Source organism: Manis pentadactyla, chromosome 3 (genome assembly GCF_030020395.1).
Source record: "Manis pentadactyla isolate mManPen7 chromosome 3, mManPen7.hap1, whole genome shotgun sequence".
Classification (NCBI taxonomy): domain Eukaryota; kingdom Metazoa; phylum Chordata; class Mammalia; order Pholidota; family Manidae; genus Manis; species Manis pentadactyla.
In genome coordinates this window covers 201666439-201693355 of record NC_080021.1, presented here as the reverse complement: position 1 = coordinate 201693355, position 26917 = coordinate 201666439, and the positions used below count along the sequence as shown (strand labels likewise).

General features: G+C 39.7%; 1 protein-coding gene across 3 annotated transcripts; it reads right to left on the bottom strand.

Annotated features, from left to right (window-relative positions):
• Positions 1-1844: 1844 nt before the first annotated feature.
• PRPF4 (pre-mRNA processing factor 4) lies at positions 1845-26904 on the bottom strand. Of its 3 annotated transcripts, none has more exons than XM_036915609.2 (14): positions 26749-26904; positions 25822-25999; positions 24336-24522; positions 10995-11082; positions 10485-10564; positions 10216-10309; positions 9607-9701; positions 8426-8484; positions 7861-7984; positions 6404-6493; positions 4607-4729; positions 4388-4495; positions 4178-4296; positions 1845-3662 (listed from the first exon to the last, which is right to left on the bottom strand). In XM_036915609.2, the coding sequence occupies exons 1-14, from the start codon at positions 26773-26775 to the stop codon at positions 3469-3471; spliced, it is 1566 nt and encodes a 521-aa protein (XP_036771504.1). In that variant the 5' UTR covers positions 26776-26904; the 3' UTR covers positions 1845-3468. The 3 variants fall into 3 exon arrangements, with proteins under 3 accessions (XP_036771504.1, XP_036771503.1, XP_036771505.1); XM_036915608.2 differs by having other exon boundaries at positions 25822-26002; positions 26749-26881; XM_036915610.2 differs by lacking the exons at positions 10485-10564; positions 10995-11082; positions 24336-24522; positions 25822-25999; positions 26749-26904 and having other exon boundaries at positions 8426-8523; positions 10216-10230.
• Positions 26905-26917: the final 13 nt, after the last annotated feature.

The following is a 26917-nucleotide window of genomic DNA, read 5'->3' as shown; positions in this document are numbered from 1 at the left end:
GAAGGTCCTGGTAGGAGAGAGTGGGCCTAATGAAAAGAGTAGGTGCAGAGTGGGCTGACTCCTTTCCCCTAAGCCCTGAAATGCTAACCTCAACAAGGCAGAAACCCTGGCTAGGGTAAAAGCCTTAGCTCCCATCGCAGCCCATGCAAGCAGGGAGCCCTTGTTTTCACTTTATGATGGATTCTAGGACCCAAGGAAAACAAGATAGAATTGGAAAGCTCAAGCTGCTGCTTGACGTTACTACCACTAGTTTCTAAAACCCTGGTTTTCATATTGCCTGGTGGCTCAGGGTTCTGAAATTATCTGAGTGGTTAAACAGCACCACAATTATGAAAAGGTAACATTTTGAGTTCTTCAAAATATTTATAGAATAAGCTTTCAGAAGCCAGAAATTGAGTTGGTTTTACTGCTCTAAATAACAATTCTGAGTTTAATGGAACTAGCTTCCATAAATTTTAGGGGTCTTAATGTACAAGATACTGCAAAATAGTCAAGACATATTATTTCATGTTTAGTAAGACCAGTCTTAAGCTCCAATGGGAAGAAAACATTTCTCCACTACAAAATTGGAAAGCTGCCTATGTATCCTGCCAGGAGACTAGCAACTACTTCTCCATTTGCGCCATCAAAGATAATTACCCTTAAGCTGAGACCTGACCTCTCCCCACTGACTTCATTTCTATACACATCTTTGCTCCTTCATCTTGTGGCAGGTAAATTAGGCAATGACCTCATCATGTTCTCTGAGCCATGAGGAACAGGAAGAGGAGCTGGGGGAGCTCAGGAGGAACACTTGCCTCTGCACAAGGGCCCGCTGTACCAGTTAAGTAAGCTTCATCCCTACTGCGCAGATGAAACTTAGGCCCTGCCGTTTAGAGCCTAGGTCAGGTTCACCCAGCTAGTAAGTGGTGGACTTTCAGTCAAAACAGAACTTACTTTCCTGGAATGGCTGACACACCATCCAAATAAGACATAAAGTTTGAGTTTTTTGGGATAGGGAAGAATATACTTAACATTATAGCGTCCTGTTTTTATATTCACTAGTTCTAACACTGGGGCAGTGCCATCCTCCTAGGGGGTCATTCAGAAATCTTTGGGAGTTATCTTTGGTATTCCAATGAAGGGGATGTGTTTTGGCTTTTGGTTCCAGGAGTCAGGGATGCTGACATGCTGCAAATAGTTAAGACTGTTCCACACAAGTATCATCTATCCCCAGATGCAAGTAGTTTTCTGTTGAATAACACTATAGACTCCCCCTAAATTCATGAGAAGTGAAATTAATGCCCTTTGGCATAAGTCAGAGTAACACATACAATGACTCAAAAGTGCAGTGTAAAATGGGAGTATCCTTTAAAAGCTCAGGCTTTGTACAGGAGACAGGCTATGCTGACTGGATTGGTCTTCTTATCTGGCCAGTATTGCCCACATACTCAATAAAGGCTGATGCAATCTTTTCATAACATCACAGACAGGAAGACCAGGCCCCACCACTTACTGAGTAACCTTGGGCAAGTTACTTAGCTTTTTTGAGCTTTGGTTTTATCTGTAAAAAGGGTATAATAATGAACTCACAACATCTGGAGGATTAAATGAGATGTCTGAATGTGCCTGGCATAGTGTCTAAGCAGAGAGTGTCCTGTAAAGTGGGGGCTATATTTATCTCACCATTATCATAAAATGCCACACTTGGCTTATGCTCCTTAGCTGCTTTTTTACAGTATTTCCAATGAAGAAATGTATATTCCACAAGATATTTGTTTTGCTGAAGGCTTAGATGAAATATTTTCACTCAGTTGCTACCTCTAAATCACTTAGAATGAAAAAAAAAGACAAATCTAATGGAATAGTAAAATATATAAACTTTTAAAACTGAGAACCTTTGTTAATGCAGTATATCCAAATTGCAATGCTAACACATTAATGTTCACTATTAGTTCACACACACAAGTAGTAATGAAAAATAGTTTCTTTTCATAGCTAATCATGGAGGAAAAGTAAGAGTCAATATTTAAGCAATAGCAAAGTACCCAACAGAGGGTAGAGCTGTTAATTCAGAAGCTTAACAAATATACACTATATGCAACTATTTGGTTATAATTGAAATCAGTTTAAACAGAATTATTTAGCTATAGGTCAAACATTCATAGTTTGCAGGAGTTATGCAAAACCATTCTAAGCCTCTCTGAACAACAAAATGGAAAGTGTTTTGAGTATTCAAAAAGCCTTCATATACACCCTTCTTGAATTCTCTATAAATTCTTTCTTTTAATTATTATATTTTTATGTGAATTTACTGTGTACTTTCAGTGGTTGTGTATTTGGGGTGGAAAGAGGTGAAGGTAATTGCTGGATGGTCATTGAGTAAGAATTAGAGTCCAGATGGAGTTTACTGGTAGTCTGGTCCACAATGCAACAGCCCTCTATTTCTTAAAATTTTTAAATTATTAAGAGTACTTATTAAGGAGACCAAAATTAGAATAAGCTGTATTCGAGATTTGTTACATCTGAAACCAAAAAAAGGAGGTCCTCTGATGGACCAATTGCTGGGATTCAGAAAATGCTTAACTATACAAAGTAATTCTTTAAAGGAGTTTTTATAACAGGATTTTACTCTGTAAAAAAAAAGTTTATGTTTAGGAATAACAAGGTATTTTTTTCAGTTATCTCAATATGAAGGGTACACATCCTTTAAATAACCAATAAAGGAGGCTGCAACAATACAGACATCATGTTTGCTTTCTAAGAATTTCATTAAATCTTGACACAAAGCCTAGCTTTGGGGTAACATGAAGGATGCCAAACTTCAAAGCAAAATGGAAGACATTTTCTGACAAGGCAAATGTTCAGTTCTGAGCTTCCTCACCCAGTTAGCACTCCAGGTGAATGCAACAGGAAGAGGCAAAATCTTCTTTAATTCATAACTCTGAGCATAGCTGTGGTCTACCTCTTCATCTCCCATTCTAAAGGCCAAGGAAAGGTTCTCACTCTGTAGGCATTGTTTCACCAGTGCATGGGGAGATGTGCCATCTGACCCGAGAGCTTCCAGACTATGGTCCAGCCATCTTGCTCTCTGGGTCACATGTAGTCCTGAAGCTTGTACCATGTACTGGAAAGCCAAGTTCCAAGAATTAAAAATGGAGTCAGTCACAATCCTGAGTGCTGTGAAGGAGGCAATAGGCATTCAAGCAAAAAATTAATAAGAACAATGTTTACAGTTTGTGGCAGGGCTTGAAAGATGAAAATTAAAATTTCAACCATGAAAATTAAAATTTTATGAAGTTTGGCATACAGGGACTGGGCAGGCTGCCTGTGTGGAGTGGGGACTGACATGGAAATCCAATTCTTTTGAGGGACTATACATAGTAATTGGCAAAAAACATGATAGAACCAAACATATTAATTCCTTTCTTTTGAAAAATGGCCCTTATGAGATTGCTTGAGGTGAGAGTCCTTTTTCCAAGGTCCTGCCTATTCAGCCATCCACAGCTTGAAGGTCCTGTCATATGAGCAAGTGGCTATGAGCTGCCCATCGGAAGAAATGTCCAGGCCCATCACTTTGCCTTCATGGCCAGCCAGAGTCTTCAGTGGAGACCAGCCTGGGTGGGTCCAGATCTTGGCTGTGTTATCATAGGCCCCAGTGAGCAAGAAATTCCCCTGGATAGCTACAAGAGAAAAGAAGGGAAGTTGCTTGAGGAATTCAATTATTCAAAAGACCATAGAAAATAAAACCACAAAAATATGAACATACTATTTTAAAAAAGACAGTATTTCCACATCCAAAAACCTCTCCCACTCACAACTATATTCCTAGTAGGCCTCCAGGGAAAAGGGACAATAGGCAGACTTAGTGAAACAAATAACATTATTAAGGTCTTTTGGCTCTCTTCTGGATGGATACCTGTCCACAGTAATATTAAGGACTCAGAGCTTTGGAACTTCCATGAGAAAGAAAAAGAAGCAAAGTATTCATGGAAGTCTCCTTTACTTCCCAGCAGCAAGATGCATGCCATGCCACAGCTCTGTCTGAAAGTATGGTAGAGGGAAGGAAATTAAAATTTGTTCCTTCAGCAGAGTCCAAAATCTCTCCAGTTCCACTTCCAACTTAAGCTAAAGCTGGCCCGCATTCCATGGAAGTGCAATCTGTCCCGTGATTAGGCCTAAAGTTGTAAAACCTTACGCTCAAACTTGACACCAGTCACTAAGTTCTGATGGGCAGGGATGGTGTAGACACAACGCCGCTGTCGAAGGTCCCACACTTTGCAGGTGTTGTCGCCACTGCCAGTTGCAACGTGATAGCTGTCAGTCAGATGAAGTATCCAAATTAGAAACAAAGAATACTTTCTGACCACTAGCCCTCCCCACCCCCCATTCAATGAGCTCGTTTTACCCATTGGGGGAGAAGTTTATTCCATAGATTTCCTTCAAGTGGCCTTCTAGGAACATGATACAACGTCCTGTGCGCAGGTCCCAAACTCGACCAAATGCATCCAGTCCCCTGATAAAATAATTTATAAATGAACATTTTTAATCCAGTTTTCTGTGGAAGTGGGCACAGCTAAGAGGTGAGACTACTGAGATGCCCCTGGTTATGTGGAAGAAGACTTACCCAGTGCCAGCCAAAGAGCCATCTTGATGGAAGGCGATGTCATATACACCCATGCTGTGGCCTTCCTGATGCAGGATCTCTTCCTGAGCCTCTAAATCCCATAAGCGCCATGAGCGGTCATAGCTAAGAAATCAAACAATTAACCAGCAGACACTCAGTTCCTACAATGTCTAAAGTGCTGTAGTTTGTAGCTCAAGTTATGTCTCTAAATCTCCCTATAAACCATATTAACAAGAATTTCTTTACAGGCATAAACAATGTCTCAACAACTGAACTAATCTGACTTTCTTGAGTGCTACCTGGGAAACCATGGGCTTCCTAAAAACCTACTTCAGTGGCTATTTTAAGAACAGAATTTCCTAAGAATGGCTCAGCAAAGACTCTGATGCCTTCTTTCTTAACCAATTTCACTATTATATCTTTTCATTCACTGAGAATTTGTTGGGCTCTAAATTGGTTGTTAGATACAAAAATCAATCATTAACAAACGGATCAACAGAACTGAAGAAAGAATATGGAAATAGACCCACGCATATATGGTCAAATGATTTTCAGTGAGGCTACCAGAGCTATTTCCATAGGGAAAGGAAAGTCTCAATAAATGGTGGTAGAACTGTCTATGTGCATGGAAATAAGGCAAAAAACAAACAAAAAACCCTATTAAAAAAATGGAAAAGTACCCAGACACTGCATGAAAGAGGATTTACAAATGGTCAATAAGTATATGATCAAGTACTCAACACCAATAGTTATTAGGGTAATAAAAAAATTAAAACTATGAGATTTCATTATGTACTTGCTAGACTGGGCAAAATGGCAAGATTGACAGTAGCAAATGTTGACAAGGATGTGAAGCAATCATAAATCTGGGAATGTAAAATGGTACAACCACTTTGGAAAACCATTTGGAAGTTTCAAAGAAGTTAAATAGTCATCTACCCTATGACCTAGCAATTGCATTCCTAGGCATTTATTCAAGAGACAGGAAAGAAAAACATGTTCACAAAAGGCATCATACAATTTTATAGCAGCTTTATTTTGACTAGCCAAACCCTGGGAACAACACAAGTGTCCATCAATAAGAAATGGATAAATAAGCCAAGGCAGAGTCAAACAACTGAATAGTCCTCAGCAATAAAAAGGAACCGATACATGTAACATATGAATGAATCTTCAAAATGTTATGCCAAGTTGCAGCCAGACAGAAACAAGTTCATACTGTATGAATAGACAGAATTAATCTATGGTGATAGAAATCAGACCAATGGTTGCTTTGGAATCAGGGGTTCACTGGGAAGGAGCATGGGACTTTTCTGGGGTGATGGAAATGTTCTATTGACAGAGATGTGGGTTACACATATTGTATCCATTTGTCAAGACTGACTGATCTATGCACTTAAAATAAATTCATTCCACTGCATGTAAATTTTGCCTCATTTAAAAGTTCTTTAACAGACTGTTAACTCATTAAACCTACAGAACCAGAAAGGGAGACCAATTTGTAAACAGAGATTATAATATGATGTGTAGCAAACACCCCTTTGGTATTGGTCACAGGAGAAGAATGAAAATCCTAGTTTTCTAGTGATCAGTGGTTGAAATTTCAGATTAACTGTGCTTTAAAAGCAAATACACTTAGCCTTAACTGGATCATACCCTCTTCTGATTCTGATTCATTGCAGTCCAACCAAATCCTATGTGATGATTTCTGCTCTAAAAATTTACTTGGCAGTTAGCTATAAAAGGTTAACAAGATGTCACAGCTCGCATGGATAGAAAGACAACAGGATGGCTTACCAGGTGGTACCCAAGAAACGCCCGGATGGGTGCCACATTACACGGGCCACACGCACTGTGTGACCTTCAATATCTGCCACTGGTTCATCACTGAAAAGAAGCCAAATATATGTGAGTAAACTATTTTACACTCATGTAAATATTCATTGAATTTATTAACTGTTTTCACAGATGCACCCATTTTGTATGATTCGAGATGTCAAATTGTAACTAAATTTGTTACTTGTTAAAAATAAAGGGCTTACAGTAATTTAAATCACTTCTCTAGGTTTTAAAAGGTTTGGGACTATTTCATGTGCCCACAAGGCAAAACTGCCCACAGCACTAAAATAAACATTGCCTTCCTATCTCAACTCATTATGTTAACTGACTCTTTATGCTACACCACTTAGGATTAGAGAAAAATAAAAAATAGTTCAGCTTGAAAGCAAAACAGTCTCTCTTCACCAAGTTGTGCTGAAATTCTAGAAAGAAAATACACTTTGATAGAGATAAGCTACAGAAATAAGTTTTGGTATGAGTGGATTACAGATAAATGTTTCTCCAACTTTAGCTTATTCAAGGATCCACATGAAAAAAGGAACTAGAGACTTAGTTCCTTTTGGTGGCTATTAAATTCTACTAGCCAGCAACTACATAAAGACCTAAAACACCAGTAAAAGGAAATAAACATGAACCCTAAAGAGGGCAATTAAAAAGGGAACTCTGTCAATGTGTACACACAGAGCTAAGCAAAGCCCTAGGGGAATAAATATTGCTAAGAATTACCAAAGCCTATTAAAACTTGCTATGCTCATAGGTAAGACCCGTCTGGCAGAGAGTAGAGACACTAATTAGCTCTTTACCAAATCCTGGAATAAAAGCCTCATGTACTTTTTTAAAGAAACTAAGCAACTGAATTCAGATTATCTCTTAGCCAACCAGATGCTTCTAAAAGTATCTTGGAAAACAATTATAAACACATCTTACTAATAAAAAAATGTTGCAGTTGGACCACACAGTCTAGGTAAAGGATGATGCTGTTGTGGGGAGACATCATTTCCCTGGCAATACTACTAGACAGAACCTCCCTTTTCTCTCCCCTGTGGCTGTTTGCTATGAACAAACATGCTGCCAAGTATATTATCTTTAGTCAATCTACCAAACAGGGCATTTCTCTAACATCAGTCTATTAAGGAGTAAGTATGATGGATCTTTCCAGAATAACTGGAGCTGGGAAACAGGGGCTACTGTGTTAAAGGAAAAAAATCAAGGCCCAAAGTTAACAAATAAGAAAAACCTGACACAACTCCTCTGATGAGAAAAGGTCTAAGAAAGCAATCCTCCATTCTTTTTTCACATCAAGTTACTCTGACTCTCAGAGCATCTCAGGGTTTAAATGGCAGATGTGCAGGTCCCAAGGGCCGACCAATCAACTATTTTTGTGACTGCTGTATGTACAGGACAGCAATATTCACCTGTCAAGGCTCCAAAGCTTCACAGAACCATCAGCAGCACAAGAAGCTAGATTGACATCTTTCTGGTCCAAGGAGACAGTGGATTTTGGATGGAATACAATTGCTCCTACATTTGTGTTATGACCTGAAGTAATACAAAAGAAAGTTAAAAGAGTTCCTGCCCCCTTACAACTTATGTGCAAAAACGGACTATGATGATTACTACAGATATGTATTAGGAAACATGTGGTCATAGAGTATTAAAGTGACTTTTCAACTATTAAAAAAATGAACTATTTTAAACTAATATTTAAATTACATCATAAAAGCAAAGCACACAAAATTTTTTGTTTTTGGTTTAGAGACTTTAAAATGCCAGAGTGGGGCTGGATTGAGAGAAAAATAGTGTATGTACAAAGTCATTATCTTCCAGCCTTGCAGTCAGAGAAAACCAAACCAAAACAAATCAATAAAGAATTAATTTTGTGCATATTGCACCTGAGTGTCAGCCAGAATTTTAGAACTTTACTGCTTGACAGAATTATTACTAGGAAAAGACTGAGATTTAAACAAGATTTTAACTCACCTCGAAGAGTGTAAAGAAGGTTGCAATCAGGAACAGACCAGAGCTTGCAAAGCCCACTCCTATCAAATACAAAGGAAAGCATCTCAGCCAGGGTTGGTCTGGGAAGGAAAAGGTACCTTGGTAACATTAATTAAGGACAATCTCTTTTCACCCCCAATAAACTTTACAGTGGCAGACAGAAAAAGAAAAGCTTATCATTTGAAGGGCTACAGAAGAAAGCTCCATCCAGGTCTCATGTACCCAGAGGCCTCTACTGGACTGCAATTAGTGTAAATTGTTATTTTCCTTAACTTTTGGATCAATTTGTGAAGGAAGATAGGACAAACTATCCAACAACAATAATGATACTATCTCCTTAAATATGAAAAGTATTTTGCTGCTTACAAAGTGCTTGAAGACTTTTTATTTCAGAAAATTTCCATCAAGTTACTTTTATACCTATTATCTCAAATAATCCTTATAACAGACCCACCAGGTATATAGAAAAGGAATGACCATCTCTACTTTAGAATGAAGGTAACTGAGGCTTGGAGAGGTAGAGGGATTTGTGTAGGTCCTTGGCTTTCTCTGAACCGCAGTCTCTTGCTGCCTAGTATAGTTCCTGTGCATACAATGTAGGAAGTTTCCCCTCACTGGATGGTCACATCCGTTAAAAACACTAAATAATTCAGTAGAACAAAACGATAAAGGTATCACATCTGAGAGTTTCCTTAATATATGATGGTAAGTACAAAACAAAATAAAGATACAAACAGCAATTCATGTTTACTGAGTGAGTCCTTACTATATACCAGGCACTATCAAGGCAAAATGATTTACAAACATTCTTACCCTACTTTACAGCTAAGGAAACTGAAGCTTACAGAGAGTAAGTACCTTGCCTAGGTCACATAGCTAAAAAAGAAAATTTATATTGAAGTATGCATTCTGGTTAGTCTACAATCTTCTAACTCCAAAAAGCTAGTGTCAGGAACACAACTGACATGTCACAGATCTCAGGGGTCCCTCTGAACACGAAGAAGGCTATATTGTATAACAAAGACTACATTGTATAATCTAATTGGTAAACACTAGAACCTTTAGTTTGGTGCAATCATGAGAACCATAGGAAAAGGACACAGAAACGGGCATCTAAGACACCCCATTTTAAGACAAAAAAGTCACTGTAAAATGGGACTTACCAACAAGCTGTGGCCAGCATTTTGGAATTAGGACTAAAGTGACAGTAGGAGATAGGCCGATCATCTCCAATCTGACTGCAGAAATTATTCAAAGACTAAAAAATAAAAGAAGGAAGGAAGTAAAACAATGAACATTAATAGGCTAATCTAGGAGTTTCTCGGCTTTTGCAACATTAAAAAAACAATCTTCCAGTTTCAACCCACCCCAAGATTCTTTCATAGTTTTTTTTGTTGTTGTTTAAGGGACACTTATGTTAACAACTGAATTGAGTCAAGGCTTATCTGGACTCCAGCAGACTGTCTTCTACAGTCTTAGTATCACCAGCATCTGTGTCAGCTAAATAAAAACAGGAAAACCATGGAGGGATCTAAAGTACAGCTTTGACATATTAAATTCAAGAGCAGAACCCAGGCCTCTGCTGAGTACAAAGTACGGAAGATTCCTGCCATCTAAACTGATGGTTCCTCCCAAATAGCAACAGTGTAAGCAGGAGGAATAATTATAGCTGCCTTTACCTACAGCTACCTTGGGCAGGCCAAAGTAGGAAATCTAATAAATATTACAAAAGCTTTAAGATACTGACTGGACAATTGCTGAGAGCCCCTTACCCGGAGAGATTTGTGCAGTTCTTGAACTTGGGAGGTTCTTGTTGTCTCAGGAATCTCTTTATGGAGACGGGCCTCTTCCAAGCGTTTCATTGCCCTGTGACACAGAAATGACATTATGACCATGAGTGAACGGGTTGTAAAGAAGGGTCCACATACGTATCTACCTGTCAATTTCATTTAATAACCACCATCATTATAAAGCAGATCCTCAGTCCTTGAGAGGAGACGAATAAAATAGGCTTCTTTCTCCTTTTAGAGGCTCTTCTTACCTGGGCAGTGAATAATTAGCAATCCATAGTCTGGCAACCTTCAGGCTGTTTGGCCCTTCGTGGTACCAGGTTTGATGATACTGAAAATTAAATTAAGAGCAGAAATGTTAAGTCTGAAGCATTCCTGCCCTTCTCATAGCTGTCAATTCCTTGTAACTGCCCAGGGAAAAGGTGAATTCGTTTAGTAATAGGGTGAAATCAGGCATACATGCTTCCTACCCTATTTCTTTCTATGAACTCTTATTGAATGGTTTCTGGTTCCTTGTTAAAAGGTACACCTTTTAACTAAGGTATGCTATGGTTCTTTCCTGAATGGGAAAATCACTCATCTGCATTACACCTACACAGAAACCAGAAACCATTGCCAACAACTCTTCTTAAATGGGAGAGTCTTCAAAGACATTCTTCCCCCACCATACAAACAAAGCAAACAACTGAAAACAGGAACTGAGAGAACTATATTCCTCATTTTCTTCATGTTTATACTATGAAGCCAAAGACATATTTTACCTCTTCTTTGGACTTCTTAGATTTCTCATCATCTTTTTTGGTCTTTTTTAAGGCATCAGTACCGACCACTGAGAGGATATTTCTTAACCTGTCACAAAACAAGATCAGAATTTAAACAGTGTTGAGATAACTTTGCAAAAAGTTTATCTAAGAAGGAAGCCCTATTATCACACCATTCAAACTTCAAGCAACTTTAACAGCCAAGTTATCATGTCTAAAATTCCAGTGTGTTTCAACCTTCTTTATCTGAAGATTCCCTAAATTGAACTATAAGCAGTTACCCTATTCAACTGAGAGTCAACTAGCCCCAACTGCTACCACTTGGTCTACAGCCAGCCTTCATTCCACACCATAGTGTGCTGGATATGGACTGAGGTGGTACATATACAGAAATGACTAACAAACAGTTCTTGATTTCAATTAGCATAGTCCTGGGGGCAGGAGGATGACAGAAAGCAAACAGAAACTATAGTACATTACATTATATATTATGACAGTGATAAGAACAGGGTGCTAGGGGGAAACATAAAAGGATTACCTAACATAGGCTTGGAGGGAGGATCAGGAAGGCTTCATAAAGGAGGTGTTACTTAAACTGAGCCCTCAATTAGACAGGTCAATAGGTCAGGAGTGGGAAAGGGCAGTTGAGGCAGAGGACTCAACAAAGGTCTGGAGGTAAGAACAGCATAAACTTGGAATCACAAATAGTTCAGTATGGCTAGAGCACGGAGTACTAGAGAAGGGCTGGTGAGAGACAAGGTGGCAAATGTAATTATGGGCCAGGATACAACAATCTCCTAATGCCTTGGTACGTATGGTTTACGTTTGAGAAAGATCCCTGGAAAAGTACAGAAAATGGATTGAAGAGGGAAGAGTAAAAGCAGGAAAATCAGACAGTATACTGTTGTAGGAATCCTCTGACTGCTAATGGTGGATTGAATTAAGATAGTGGCAGTAGGGACTCAAGACATTCACCTAAGGCACATAATAATAAAACAGACTTTGCTTTAGAGAAGACAAACAATAAACAATAAACATACCCTTTGAGAAGGCTATTAAGAAAACAACATGCTATGATAGAGAATAACGGAGGGGCCTAGTTTACAAGGGTCCAGGTTGTTAGGAAAGGCTTCTTTGAGGTGGTGGCATTTGTGTTGAAACCAAAAGAATAAAAAGGCTCTAAAAGACAAAAGGGGGAACAAAACCAAATTAAGTGGAAAGACAAAAGAAGTACTTGAGTATTGCAGGAGGGCAACTGTGGCTGGGTCTAGTACACTGGGGAAGAGTAGCACAAGGAGAGGTTTAAGAGCGTGAGGAGTTTTTGCTCTAAGTTTAATAAGATACTGTTGGACTTTAAGCAAGCAATTAACACTATACGTTTGGGGCTATTACAATAGCCTAGATATGAAAGCAGAGGAGGTGGAGAAGAGGACACACAGGAAGTAAATTTCAGAAGTAGAATAGACTAGATTTTGCTGATGTATTACAAAAGAGGTGTGGGTAAAATTGTAACATTTCCACAGTATCTCACCTGGCTTTAGTGCATTTGCATATCCTCAGGAGTGGAGAGAAGTTCATCTCCATGTCAACGGGTAATTACCTGGGCAACCGAGGGCGTGTCTGAACCTGAGAGTTTAAGGGGAGGGGCTTGCTTGCTTGCTGGTTGACTTCTTCCAGAGCAGAGGAGAGAGACAGCCCTGGACTGCAGTTTGTAAGCAATAAACAGGTTTTAAACTTTATTTCTCCCTTTGACTGATTTTGGTTTTTAGAGGTATTTTGCCCCGGGATTTCCTCTCCCCGGACTTACAGAGGTGAGGCAGTTTTTCAGCAAGGAGAATAGAAGGGTGGGGAACAGATGAGTTCAATGTAGACATGCCCCATCTGAAGTACCTATGAAATACCTAGACTACAGAGATCTGGGACTCATCAGAATATACCGCGGTAAACAATGCCACCAGAGTGGATCTGATTACCCAGGTTGACAGCAGGGTAAGGGCAAAGAATCTTGTACACAAAGATTAGGCAGGGCAAAAAGAGGCTTAGAAGAATTAGGGGAAAATCAGGAGGGCTTGGTCTTATGAGACCCAAGGAGAGGGAGTGTTTCAAAGAGGGAGTGGCTGGCAGTGTACTAGGGCTATTCTTAGTAAAGATGAGTTGGTGACTTAATAAAGAGCAATTTCGGTGTGGTAGTGGTCAACCAGTTTGAAGTGTCTTGAAGAGTAAATGAGGGGTAAGGATGTTAAGAGAGTAAAGATAGTGAGTGAGAAATAGCCCCAAGTCCTGAAGAAGCAGGCAGGCCAAGTGGGTCTTAGGAAAAGGGATCGTGGTGGGAGGGGCAGGCCATCATCCATGTTTCAGAGGGGGCTTGTGTCAAGGGCTCATGGGTTACTGGTTCTCCAAGTGCCACGGGTGGGCAGGTAGGGGCACTGAGCTCCCTCCTACAGTGTGCCCTGGTAGAGAAAGCAGTGATCTGTCCTGTCCCCCAAGCCCATCTTCTGAAGTGCCTTCTGTACCCCTATTAGAATAATTGTTCCCCTCCCATTTGGGAGCCCCTTTTTCTTTTTCTCCTCTAGTCCTTCGGTACCCAGCCACCTTCGCAGGCATGCCCCCTCCTCTCTCACCCCCCGACCCTTGTGGCCAGCTGGCTGATTTGATAAGATACTGGGTTGGTACCTATACCCTGAAAACTACAAGACACTCAGGAGAGAAATTTAAGACACCAATAAATGGAAATACATCCCGTGCTCATGGATAGGAAGAATTAATATTGTTAAAATGGCCATCCTGCCTAAAGCAATCTACAGATTCAATGTAATCCCTATCAAAATACCAACAGCATTCTTCAACAAACTAGAACAAATAGTTCTAAAATTCATATGGAACCAAAAGACCCAAAATAGCCAAAGCAATCCTGAGAAAGAAGAAAGCTGGGGGAATTACACTCCCCAATTTCAAGCTCTACAGTAATCAAGACAATTTGGTACTGGCACAAGAACAGACCCATAGATCAATGGAATAGAACAGAGAGCCCAGATATAAACCCACACATAAACGGTCAATTAATATATGATAAAGGAGCCATGAATATACAATGAGGAAATGACAGCCCTTTCAACAACTGGTGTTGGCAAAACTGGACAGCTACATGTAAGAAAATGAAGCCGGATTACTATCTAACTCCATACACAAAAGTAAATTCAAAATGGACAAAAGACCTGAATGTAAGTCATGGAACCATTAAAGTCTTAGAAGAAACCATAGGCAAAAATCTCCTGAATATAAACATGAGCAACATTTTCCTGAACGCATCTCTGCGGGCAAGGGAAACAAAAGCAAAAATGAACAAATGGAACTACATCAAGCTAAAAAGCTTCTGTACAGCAGAGGATACCATCAGTACAACAAAAAGACATCCTACAGTATGGGAGAATATATTTGTAAATGACATATCCGATAAGGGGCTAACATCCAAAATAAATAAAGAACTCATGCCTTAACACCCAAAAAGCAAATAATCCAATTAAAAAAATGGGCAGAGGATCTGAACAGACAGTTCTCCAAAGAAGAAATTCAGACAGCCAACAGGCACATGAAAAGATGTTCCACATCACTAATCACCAGAGGAATGTAAATTAAAACCACAATGAGGTATTACCTCACACCAGTTAGGATGGCCAACATCCAAAAAAAAAGGAACAAAAACTGCTGGCAAGGATGAGGAAAAAGGGGAACCCTCCTTCACTGTTGGTGGGAATGTAAATTAGTTCTACCATTGTAGAAAGCAATACGGAGGTTCCTCAAAAGACTAAAAATAGAAATACCATTTGACTCAGGAATCCCACTCCTGGGAATTTACCTGAAGAAAATAAGATAACAGATTCAAAAAGACATACACGAGGGAGCCAAGATGGCGGCGTGAGTAGAGCAGCGGAAATCTCCTCCCCAAACCACATACATCTATGAAAATATAACAAACACAACCCTTCCTAGAATAAAGACCAGAGGACACAGGACAATATCCAGACCACATCCACACCTGAGAGAACCCAGCGCCTCGCGAAGGGGGTAAGATACAAGCCCCGGCCCCGCGGGAGCCGAGCGCCCCTCCCCCCAGCTCCCGGCGGGAGAAGAGCAGGCAGAGCGGGAGGGAGACGGAGCCCAGGACTGCCGAACACCCAGCCCCAGCCATCCGGGCCAGAGCGCAGACACAGTGCGTGCGCGTGGGTGCCCTGGATACTAGGGAAACAGGGCAGCAAGAACAGTGAGCAGGTACCGGGGGCCTGGCGCCTGAGGACACAAGAAAAGCGAGCGGCCATTTTTTCCTTTTTTTTTTTTTTTCTGTTTTGTTTTGGCGAGCGATTTTGGAACTCTTAAAGGAATAGGGTCCCCAATACTAGGGTAACAGGGCAACAAGACTGGTGAGCAGATGCCTGAGGCTGGCGCCGGAGAATAAAGAAAAACGAGCGGCCACTTTTTTTTTTTTTGTGGTCGTTTTGTTTTGGCGGGTGCTTTTTGGAAGTCTTAAAGGGGCAGGGCGGGACACTTAATCCAGAGGTAGGGAATCCGGGGATCTCTGGGCACCCTAACCCCTGGGCTGCAGGGAGCAGGGAGGCCCCTTACGGAGATAAATAGCCTCCCAGCAGCTCCTGCTCCAAAGCGACTCCACCATTTTGGAGTAGCTGCCCGAGCCAGGCCACGCCCACAGCAACAGCGGAGATAAATTTCATAGCAGCCGGGCAGGAAGCAGAAGCCCAGTCTGTGCGCAGCGGCCCAGCACAAGCCACTAGAGGTCGCTGTTCTCCCAGGAGAGGAGGGCCACAAACCAACAAGAAAGGAAGTCCTTCCAGCCGTCACTCGTCCCAGCTCTGCAAACTATTCCTATCACCATGAAAAGGCAAAGCTACAGGCAGACAAAGATCACAGAGACAACACCAGAGAAGGAGACAGACCTAACCAGTCTTCCTGAAAAAGAATTCAAAATAAGAATCATAAACATGCTGACAGAGATGCAGAAAAATACGTAAGAGAAATGGGATGAAGTCCGGAGGGAGATCACAGATGCCAGAAAGGAGATCGCAGAAATGAAACAAACTCTGGAAGGGTTTATAAGCAGAATGGATAGGATGCAAGAGGCCATTGATGGAATTGAAACCAGAGAACAGGAACGCATAGAAGCTAACATAGAGATAAAGGGATCTACAGGAATGAAACAATATTAAGAGAACTGTGTGACCAATCCAAAAGGAACAATAACCGTGTTACAGGGGTACCAGAAGAAGAAGAAGAGAGGAAAAGGGATGGAAAGTATCTTGGAAGAAATAATTGCTGAAAACTTCCCAAAACTGGGGGAGGAAATAATCGAACAGACCACGGAAATACACAGAACCCCCAACAGAAAGGATCCAAGGAGGACAACACCAAGACACATAATAATTAAAATGGCAAAGATCAAGGACAAGGAAAGAGTTTTAAAGGCAGCTAGAGAGAAAAAGGTCACCTATAAAGGGAAACCCATCAGGCTAACATCAGACTTCTTGACAGAAACCCTACAGGCCAAAAGAGAATGGCATGATATATTTAATGCAATGAAACAAAAGGGCCTTGAACCAAGGATACTGTATCCAGCACAACTATCATTCAAATATGATGGTGGGATTAAACAATTCTCAGACAAACAAAAGCGAAGGGAATTTGCTTCCCACAAACCACCTCTACAGGACATCTTACAGGGACTGCTCAAGATGGGAGCACTCCTAGAAAGAGCACAGAACAAAACACCCAACATATGAAGAATGGAGGAGGAGGAATAAGAAGGGAGAGAAGAAAAGAATCTCCAGACAGTGTATATAACAGCTCAATAAGTGAGCTAAGTTAGGCAGTAAGATACTAAAGAGGCTAACCTTGAACCTTTGCTAACCACGAATTTAAAGCCTGCAATGGCAATACGTACATATCTTTCAATAGTCACCCTAAATGTTAATGGGCTGAATGCACCGATCAAAAGACACAGAGTAATAGAATGGATAAAAAAGCAAGACCCATCTATATGCTGCTCACAAGAAACTCACCTCAAACCCAAAGACATGTACAGACTAAAAGTCAAGGGATGGAAAAACATATTTCAAGCAAACAACAGCGAGAAGAAAGCAGGGGTTGCAGTACTAATATCAGACAAAATAGACTTCAAAACAAAGAAAGTAACAAGAGATAAAGAAGGACACTATATAATGATAAAGGGCTCAGTCCAACAAGAGGATATAACCATTCTAAATATATATGCACCCAACACAGGAGCACCAACATATGTGAAACAAATACTAACAGAACTAAAGGGGGAAATAGACTGCAATGCATTCATTCTAGGAGACTTCAACACACCACTCACCCCAAAGGATAGATCCACCGGGCAGAAAATAAGTAAGGACACGGAAGCACTGAACAACACAGTAGAGCAGATGGACCTAATAGACATCTATAGAACTCTACATCCAAAAGCAACAGGATATACATTCTTCTCAAGTGCACATGGAACATTCTCCAGAATAGGCCACATACTAGGCCACAAAAAGAGCCTCAGAAAATTCCAAAAGACTGAAATCTTACCAACCAACTTTTCAGACCACAAAGGCATAAAACTAGAAATAAACTGTACAAAGAAAGCAAAGAGGCTCACAAACACATGGAGGCTAAACAACACGCTCCTAAATAATCAATGGATCAATGACCAAATCAAAATGGAGATCCAGCAATATATGGAAACAAATGACAACAACAACACTAAGCCCCAACTTCTGTAGGACGCAGCAAAAGCAGTCTTAAGAGGAAAGTATATAGCAATCCAAGCATATTTAAAAAAGGAAGAACAAGCCCAAATGAATGGTCTAATGTCACAATTATCGAAATTGGAAAAAGAAGAACAAATGAGGCCTAAGGTCAGCAGAAGGAGGGACATAATAAAGATCAGAGAAGAAATAAATAAAATTGAGAAGAATAAAACAATAGCAAAAATCAATGAAACCAAGAGCTGGTTCTTCGAGAAAAGAAACAAAAGAGATAAGCCTCTAGCCAGACTTATTAAGAAGAAAAGAGAGTCAACACAAATCAACAGTATCAGAAACGAGAAAGGAAAAATCACGACGGACCCCACAGAAATACAAAGAATTATTAGAGAATACTATGAAAACCTATATGCTAACAAGCTGGGAAACCTAGGAGAAATGGACAACTTCCTAGAAAAATACAACCTTCCAAGAATGACCCAGAAAGAAACAGAAAATCTAAACAGACCAATTACCAGCAAAGAAATTGAAGCGGTAATCAAAAAACTACCAAAGAACAAAACCCCTGGGCCAGATGGATTTACCTTGGAATTTTATCAGACATACAGGGAAGACATAATACCCACTCTCCTTAAAGTTTTCCAAAAAATAGAGGAGGAGGGGATACTCCCAAACTCATTCTATGAAGCTAACATCACCCTAATATCAAAACCAGGCAAAGACCCCACCAAAAAAGAAAACTACAGACCAATATCCCTGATGAATGTAGATGCAAAAATACTCAACAAAATATTAGCAAACCGAATTCAAAAATACATCAAAAGGATCATACACCATAACCAAGTAGGATTCATCCCAGGGATGCAAGAATAGTACAACAGTAGAAAATCCATCAACATCATCCACCACATCAACAAAAACAAAGACAAAAACCACATGATCATCTCCATAGATGCTGAAAAAGCATTTGACAAAGTTCAACATCCATTCATGTTAAAAACTCTCGGCAAAATGGGAATAGAGGGCAAGTACTGCAATATAATAAAGGCCATCTATGATAAACCCACAGCCAACATTATATTGAACAGCGAGAAGCTGAAAGCATTTCCTCTGAGATCGGGAACTAGACAGGGATGCCCACTCTCTCCACTGTTATTTAACATAGTACTGGAGGTCCTAGCCACGGCAATCAGACAAAACAAAAAAATACAAGGAATCCAGATTGGTAAAGAAGTTAAACTGTCACTATTTGCAGATGACATGATACTGTACATAAAAAACCCTAAAGACTCCACCCCAAAACTACTAGAACTGATATTGGAATACAGCAAAGTTGCAGGATACAAAATCAACACACAGAAATCTGTGGCTTTCCTATACACTAACAATGAACCAACAGAAAGAGAAATCAGGAAAACAACTCCATTCACAATTGCATCAAAAAAAATAAAATACCTAGGAATAAACCTAACCAAAGAAGTGAAAGACTTATACTCTGAAAACTACAAGTCACTCTTAAGAGAAATTAAAGGGGACACTAACAGATGGAAGACCTTCCCATGCTTGTGGCTAGGAAGAATTAATATCGTCAAAATGGCCATCCTGCCCAAAGCAATATACAGATTTGATGCAATCCCTATGAAACTACCAGCAACATTCTTCAATGAACTGGAACAAATAATTCAAAAATTCATACGGAAACACCAAAGACCCCAAATAGCCAAAGCAATCCTGAGAAAGAAGAATAAAGTAGGGGGGATCTCACTCCCCAACTTCAAGCTCTACTATAAAGCCATAGTAATCAAGACAATTTGGTACTGGCACAAGAACAGAGCCACAGACCAGTGGAACAGACTAGAGACTCCAGACATTAACCCAAACATATATGGTCAATTAATATTTGATAAAGGAGCCATGGACACACAATGGTGAAATGACAGTCTCTTCAACAGATGGTGCTGGCAAAACTGGACAGCTACATGTAGGAGAATGAAACTGGACCATTGTCTAACCCCATATACAAAAGTAAACTCAAAATGGATCAAAGACCTGAATGTAAGTCATGAAACCATTAAACTCTTGGAAGAAAACATAGGCAAAAACCTCTTAGACATAAACGTGAGTGACCTCTTCTTGAACATATCTCCCTGTGCAAGGAAAACAACAGCAAAAATGAACAAGTGGGACTATATTAAGCTGAAAAGCTTCTGTACAGCAAAAGACACCATCAATAGAACACAAAGGAACCCTACAGTATGGGAGAATATATTTGAAAATGACACATCCGGTAAAGGCTTGATGTCCAGAATATATAAAGAGCTCACACGCCTCAAGAAACAAAAAGCAAATAACCCAATTAAAAAATGGGCAGAGGAACTGAACAGACAGTTCTCCAAAACAGAAATACAGATGGCCAACAGACACATGAAAAGATGCTCCACATCGCTAATTATCAGAGAAATGCAAATTAAAACTACAATGAGGTATCACCTCACACCAGTAAGGATGGCTGCCATCCAAAAGACAACAACAAATGTTGGCGAGGCTGTGGAGAAAGGGGAACCCTCCTACACTGCTGGTGGGAATGTAAATTAGTTCAACCATTGTGGAAAGCAGTATGGAGGTACATCAAAATGCTCAAAACAGACCTACCATTTGACCCAGGAATTGCACTCCTAGGAATTTACCCTAAGAATGCAGCAATCAAGTATGAGAAAGATCAGTGCACCCCTATGTTTATCGCAGCACTATTTACAATAGCCAAGAATTGGAAGAACCTAAATGTCCATCGATAGATGAATGGATAAAGAAGATGTGGTACATATACACAATGGAATACTACTCAGCCATAAGAAGAGGGCAAATCCTACCATTTGCAGCAACATGGATGGAGCTGGAGGGTATTATGCTCAGTGAAACAAGCCAAGCGGAGAAAGAGAAATACCAAATGATCTCACTCATGTGTGGAATATAAGAACAAAGGAAAAACTGAAGGAACAAAACAGCAGCATAATCACAGAACTCAAGAATGGAGTAACAGGTACCAAAGGGAAAGGGACTGGGGAGGATGGGTGGGTAGGGAGGGATAAGGGGGGAGAGAAGAAGGGGGGTATTAAGATCAGCATGCATGGGGGTGGGAGGAAGGGGAGGGCTGTACAACACAGAGAAGGCAAATAGTGATTCTACAACATTTTGCTATGCTGATGGACTGTGACTGTAAAGGGGTTTATAGGGGGGGACCTGGTATAGGGGAGAGCCTAGTAAACATAATATTCGTCATGTAAGTGTAGATTAGTGATACCAAAAAAAAAGGCAGTTCCTGTGTGGTGACCTCCAATGAGTTCTACACAAGGGTATAAAGGGCATATAAAAGTGTAGGCAAAGGGTCTGTTTGTGTTTATACAGAGGATCAAAGCCTAATTGGGCTACCCCGAAAATGAACTAAGATATGATATGAAAAGAATTTCCAATATCACCACTCTCTGGAAGACTCATGCCAGAAGATGATCATCAAAAAACCCCAACAAAGATCCACGCACTGCTACAGGTGTAGATGCACTCATCCCACCGGTTCCTGGACTTGCCATGGGAATGAAGAAGGATATATCTAAGCTGGCCTGTGCATACAGTAAAACAACAAATTTGACTGGACTCAACCGAGAATTAGGAGAAGTGCAAATTGTGGCGCTCCAAAATCTTACAACTACAGACTATTTACTGTTAAAAGAACATATGGGATGTGAACAGTCCCCAGGAATGGGTTGTTTTAATTTGTCTGATTTCTCTCAGACTGTTCAAGTTCAGTTGGACAATATCCATCATATCATAGATAAGTTTTCAAATGCCTAAGGTGCCTAACTGGTTTTCTTGGTTTCACTGGAGATGGCTGGTAATTACAGGTATGCTTTGGTTATGTAACTATACTCCTATTATGTTAATGTGTGTGTGCAATTTAAGTAGTAGTTTAAAACCTATACATGCTGAAGTTACTCTACAAGAAGATATGTCAAAGAAATAATCAATCTTCCCATGTTTTTTTCCGCCTGCTACTTCTATAGCTTTTCTTCTTCCTTCCTAATTACAACCCTTAAATAGAATTCGTGCCTCATATCGAATTTACTGAGTATCATAATTCTTCCAAGTGGTAAAGATACCTCAAGACAAATGCTGGGCATAGAAGCCACAGGGCATAAATATGCAAAGAAGTAAAAAGCTAACCTTTTCAAACAATAAGGCTTCTCTCTCACTTACCAACTTTACATTTCCCTGTATGGCCCCAGAAGATGACTGGTTAGCCAGAGACGGGTAAGATTCCTCAAGGGAGGAACAACCTAAGACAGGCACAGTCACAGGGGGGCCATCAGGTGAGAAATTGGGGATCAACAGAGGTGAGGCTTAGAACCTCACCCCCCGTTCTGAGAGAAATCTTCTGCATACGTGGATGTTTTATTGCCCTTGTCTAGCTTGGATTAACACATAGTCTACAGGCACACACCTGATCATCTACATTTGCCCTGTTACAACACTAAACTATGTTTTCTACCTTTATCTTGTATCTACCTACCACTTCAGCATTTTATTAAAAATAATAATAATAAAGAGAAATGTGGTATCCACATATAAATCAAGTATAAAAATCAAATGAGTATTCAAATTTGAACTGTTTATAGTTCATAATGCATGAGCAAAACCAAAAGTTTCTGTGATGACTGCCCTTGTACTGTTCACCATGTAACTTATTCACTATGTAAGAATTTGTTCTCCATGTAAGAACTTGTTCATTATGCTTCAGAAGATTGGAGACTGACGAAAATTAGGCTTGGGGTGGATTAATGATTGTGCATTGAGCATTGACTCCCCTATACAGAATTTTATTGTTGTTAACAACTATTTGATCAATAAATATGAGAGATGCCCTCACAACAACAACAAAAAAAAGTACACACTTCCAATTGTAGAATAAATAAGTAACTGGGATGTGATTTTAGCATAAGGAATATAGTTAAAATATAGTAACAACTTGGTATGGTGATAGCTGGTACCTAGAATTATCATGTATATAAATGTTGAATCACTGTGTTGTACACCTGAAACTAAAGTAATGTAATACTGTGTGTCAACTACCCTTCAATAAAAAATAATTATCTACTAAAAAAAAAAAAAAAAAAAAGATAGGGAAAGGGAACACTTTACCAAACAATAGAGGAGTCCTCACATGCAAATCACTGCATTTATTACTTTCTCTTACCTAAAGGATTCTGTAAAAAAGTGCTTTTTAGAGTACAATAAATATTTATGACAAAAAAAAAAAAAGACATACACACCCCTATGTTTATCGCAGCACTATTAACAATAGCCAAGACATGGAAGCAGTCTAAGTGTACATCAATAGATGAATGGATAAAGAAGATGTGGTACATATATGCAATGGAATAAGAAAACAAATCCTACCATTTGCAACAACATGGATGGAGCTGGAGGGCATTATGCTCAGTGAAATAAACCAGGCAGAGAGAGACAAGTACCAAATGATTTCCCTCATTTGTGGAATATAACAACAAAGCAAAACTGAAGGAACAAAACAGCAGCAGAATCACAGAACCCAAGAAGTGACTAGCGGTTAGAATGGAAAAGAGGGTGTGGAAGGTGGGTGGGGAGGGAGGGAGAAGGGGATTGAGGGGTATTATGATTGGTACACTAATGTAGGGGGGGCACGGGGAAGGCAGTATAGCATAGAGAAGACAAGTAGTGACTCTATAGCATAGTGCTACACCGATGTACAGTGACTGCAATGGGGTGTGGGGGGGAACTGGATAATATGGGTGAATGTGGTAACCACAAGTTGCTCATGTGAAACCTTCTTAAGATTGTATATCAATGATACCTTAAAAAAATGAATATCAGTGAACTATTCATCACTTTCTTAAGAGAATAAAAAAAAATACTGGGTTGGTGCAGTGATTTTTTTTTTCTTGTAAATAGGTCCAGCATTGCTGGTTCTGTTTAATGGATATAAGATAATGTTAGACGTTCTAAAATGATTTAAGATGCAGACTATGCAAACAAGAAAAAAAACAATGAAGGGGAGAGATGGGACAGTGGACAGAAAGAAAAGAGGATGTCCTCGTAATTGCACATGCTAGCCTGTCACTAAGAGACTCTGCAACCTTAAACTCCCAAGAGGAGGATTATCTGAGGACAGTGCCCATTTCTAGTAACATCCAAAAGACACTTACCATTATGCTTTATGTGATTGATAAAGAATGTACTTGTTGTCTAACTTTTCAAAGTTCAATGACAAATGTTTACCCAACTCAAAATTCCATACTGGGAAGGGGAAAGAGCATATTAACTCCCTGTTCATAGTTTCTGAAGAAAAATTAGTAGTGGAGTAAAAATTGGCCTAAGACTCAGATTATGGGCTAAACTAAATAAATACAAAGTAAGATATTCTGTTAAGATTATCTAAGACGGTCTATTAAGGTTTTAGTTACAGACACTAACTAAATTGGGAACTAGAACCTTAAGATTAAAAAACAAGAGCAATATTTAGAAAGGGCACCTTTCTCTTCTTTCAGCAGGACCCTCTCCAAAAAGTGTGATGGGCTCTCCCAAGGCTCTAAGGCAAGCCTTGACCTCTGAGTCATCTGTGGAAACATTGATTTGCCGGGCTCGCTTCCTTCTCTCAAACTCAGCTAATACTTCGGCCTGTCGCTCACTGATGTGCTCTTCAATTTCAAACACTTCTCCTATAAAAAAGAATACACAACATTAGCACCATCACCAGATGTTCTTCAAGTAAAGGTCAAGAAATAACTTCTTACTGTTAGAGTCTATGTATGTCCCTAGGGAAAGTTAACCATTACACACATTATAGTTTACTGTTTCTCAGTTTATTAAATTATGCCAAACACAGAAAACTAAATGACAGTTTAAAAGGCAGGAAAATGGTTCCATTTATCTTGTTTCATTTGGCAACCTTATACCTATATAAACACATAGCTTAGATGAGAAGAGTATGGAGTAAGTATCTTTAGCAAAGGAGTTAGCTAGGCTTCAATCTAGAAGGTAAAATAGATAAGTTATTTTAACAATCGTCTATTCTCTAAAACAATGTCAGTACAGGGACACTTACAAATGTAACTAATTGGAAATAATTACCATGAAAATTATATTCCTTGACTTTAAGGCTTTCTGGATAAGCTAGCAGCTAGTTTTAAAACTCACACCAAATATAAACATTTGGATGAAAATGAGAAGTACAGTGGTGAAGCAGTTATGTTCAAAACAACATAAAAGGTTTCAAAAGTTGCTAAGTACATGTGTACAGAAAAGAGAATGTGTGGGAGGATCAATGAGAAACTTGACAGAAGTCCTTTCTGCAAAGATCTTTTGATTTTATACCCTTCTGTGCTGTCTGAATTTCTTATGACCAACAAGTATATTTTATTCTAATAATATAGTGGACTACACATAGAGTGAAAAATGCAGGTTATAAAACAATTAGTATATCATGGTTTCATTTATGGAAAAAACTATATATTTCTTCAGCTTTATTAAATTCTTTAAAACATACAGACCCAATTAATAAGGATTATAGGACTTTGTAATTCACACATTTCTACATTATTTGATTTCCTTCAAAATAAAAATAGTATCATTTTCATAATTTAAAAAAGATACTTAATTTTAGTTAAAAATAATTGTAAAACTAAAAACGGGAGAATATTATGAACCCCAGAAGCTCCAAATCAATTCCAGATCTAGATCTCCAGAAGACAAAAGAATCAATCTGAATCCAAATACACAGTGAATAAATTCCTGGCAAAATTACTAAAAATTCACAGAAGAAAAACTGTATAAAAGGCTTTAAAGAAAAAGACTCTGGATGATACTAAATGAGGTACGCCAATTATGGCCTTATATAGATACAAGTTTAATAATTGAAATTTTGACAGTATAGAACTAGTGATAGCTAAGTTTAAGAAGGTATTCATTACAGAAAATTGAAGCATCAAAATGTGATGGAGTCACAATTTGCATCTTACCAGAAGTTATGTTAATATTTCCTGCTTCAATTCCTGCTTTAAGTCCTTCTTTTCCCAAAATCCCAGATTCTCCTTTGGCCAGACGCTCCCTCTCCTTCTCTTCCAAACTTCCATAATAGATGTGTGGTTTCTTCACAACAGGAGCGACTAAGTCATCAGGTGCCTTAGTTTTGGTTGCCTGCTAAATCAAAGACCTGGATTAAACTAAAGCTTAATCATAGCAATTTACTAGGGTTCCCCGAAGGATGAAGCTCATCCCCAGCTTCAATCCTGTATCTTCCCCAAAGTAAAGTTCAAGTTGGACACCAGTTGTCTTGTCTTGGGTTGGTTTCAGTCTCTCAATCGCTAAGTTTTGCAGATAGGAAGAAGTTGATAAAATTAGTTCATTTCTCTTGGTCATTTTTCTATCAAAGGTTTGCTTTGGAACGTGTTAACTTCATTCAGTTGGAGGTGCAATTTCTTCCAGGGTTTTATGAAATTTCCAGGATTATTCATCATCAAAGGGGAAATATCAAGGACAAGTGAAATAACCAACGCGGTGTTAAAGTGGAACAAGTTACAAAGTTACTGGTTTAAATATTTTAGACGTGAGGCAGTAGATATATGAAGTTAGGAGGCCTCATTTACAATTAAGAAGTCCGACATAAGACATAAATCTTGGCCAACACACTACTCCTTTTCAGAAATCCGTTTCTGAACCAGTCGGAAGGGGCATTTACCGTTCGGTGCTGTAGTATGCGGTGCAAATGAGCTAAAGCGCATCAAAGAGCTTGGGATGAGGGAAATCGCTGCTCAGCTAAGACAAGACAGGGTCTCGCAGTTTCCCTTCTCAGCCCTCCGCCACCTTAGCCCGTTCCCTAACGGCCCCATCCCGAAGGGACTCCCACCCCCTCGGCGCTCCCGGCCAGAGCGAGCTGAGATCTGTACCGTGGAAGAGGTTCGCGAGGAAGCCATGCTGGACTCTGGAGCCGCGAAGCCCCAGCTAAAGCGGACCTCTCCGCTTCAGACCGTCCACCACGCGCCCAGCAAAGAGGAAGCACGTCACCGACCGGAAGTGGGTCGAGGGCTGACGCAGAGCCCTGGGCGGCGCGGAGGG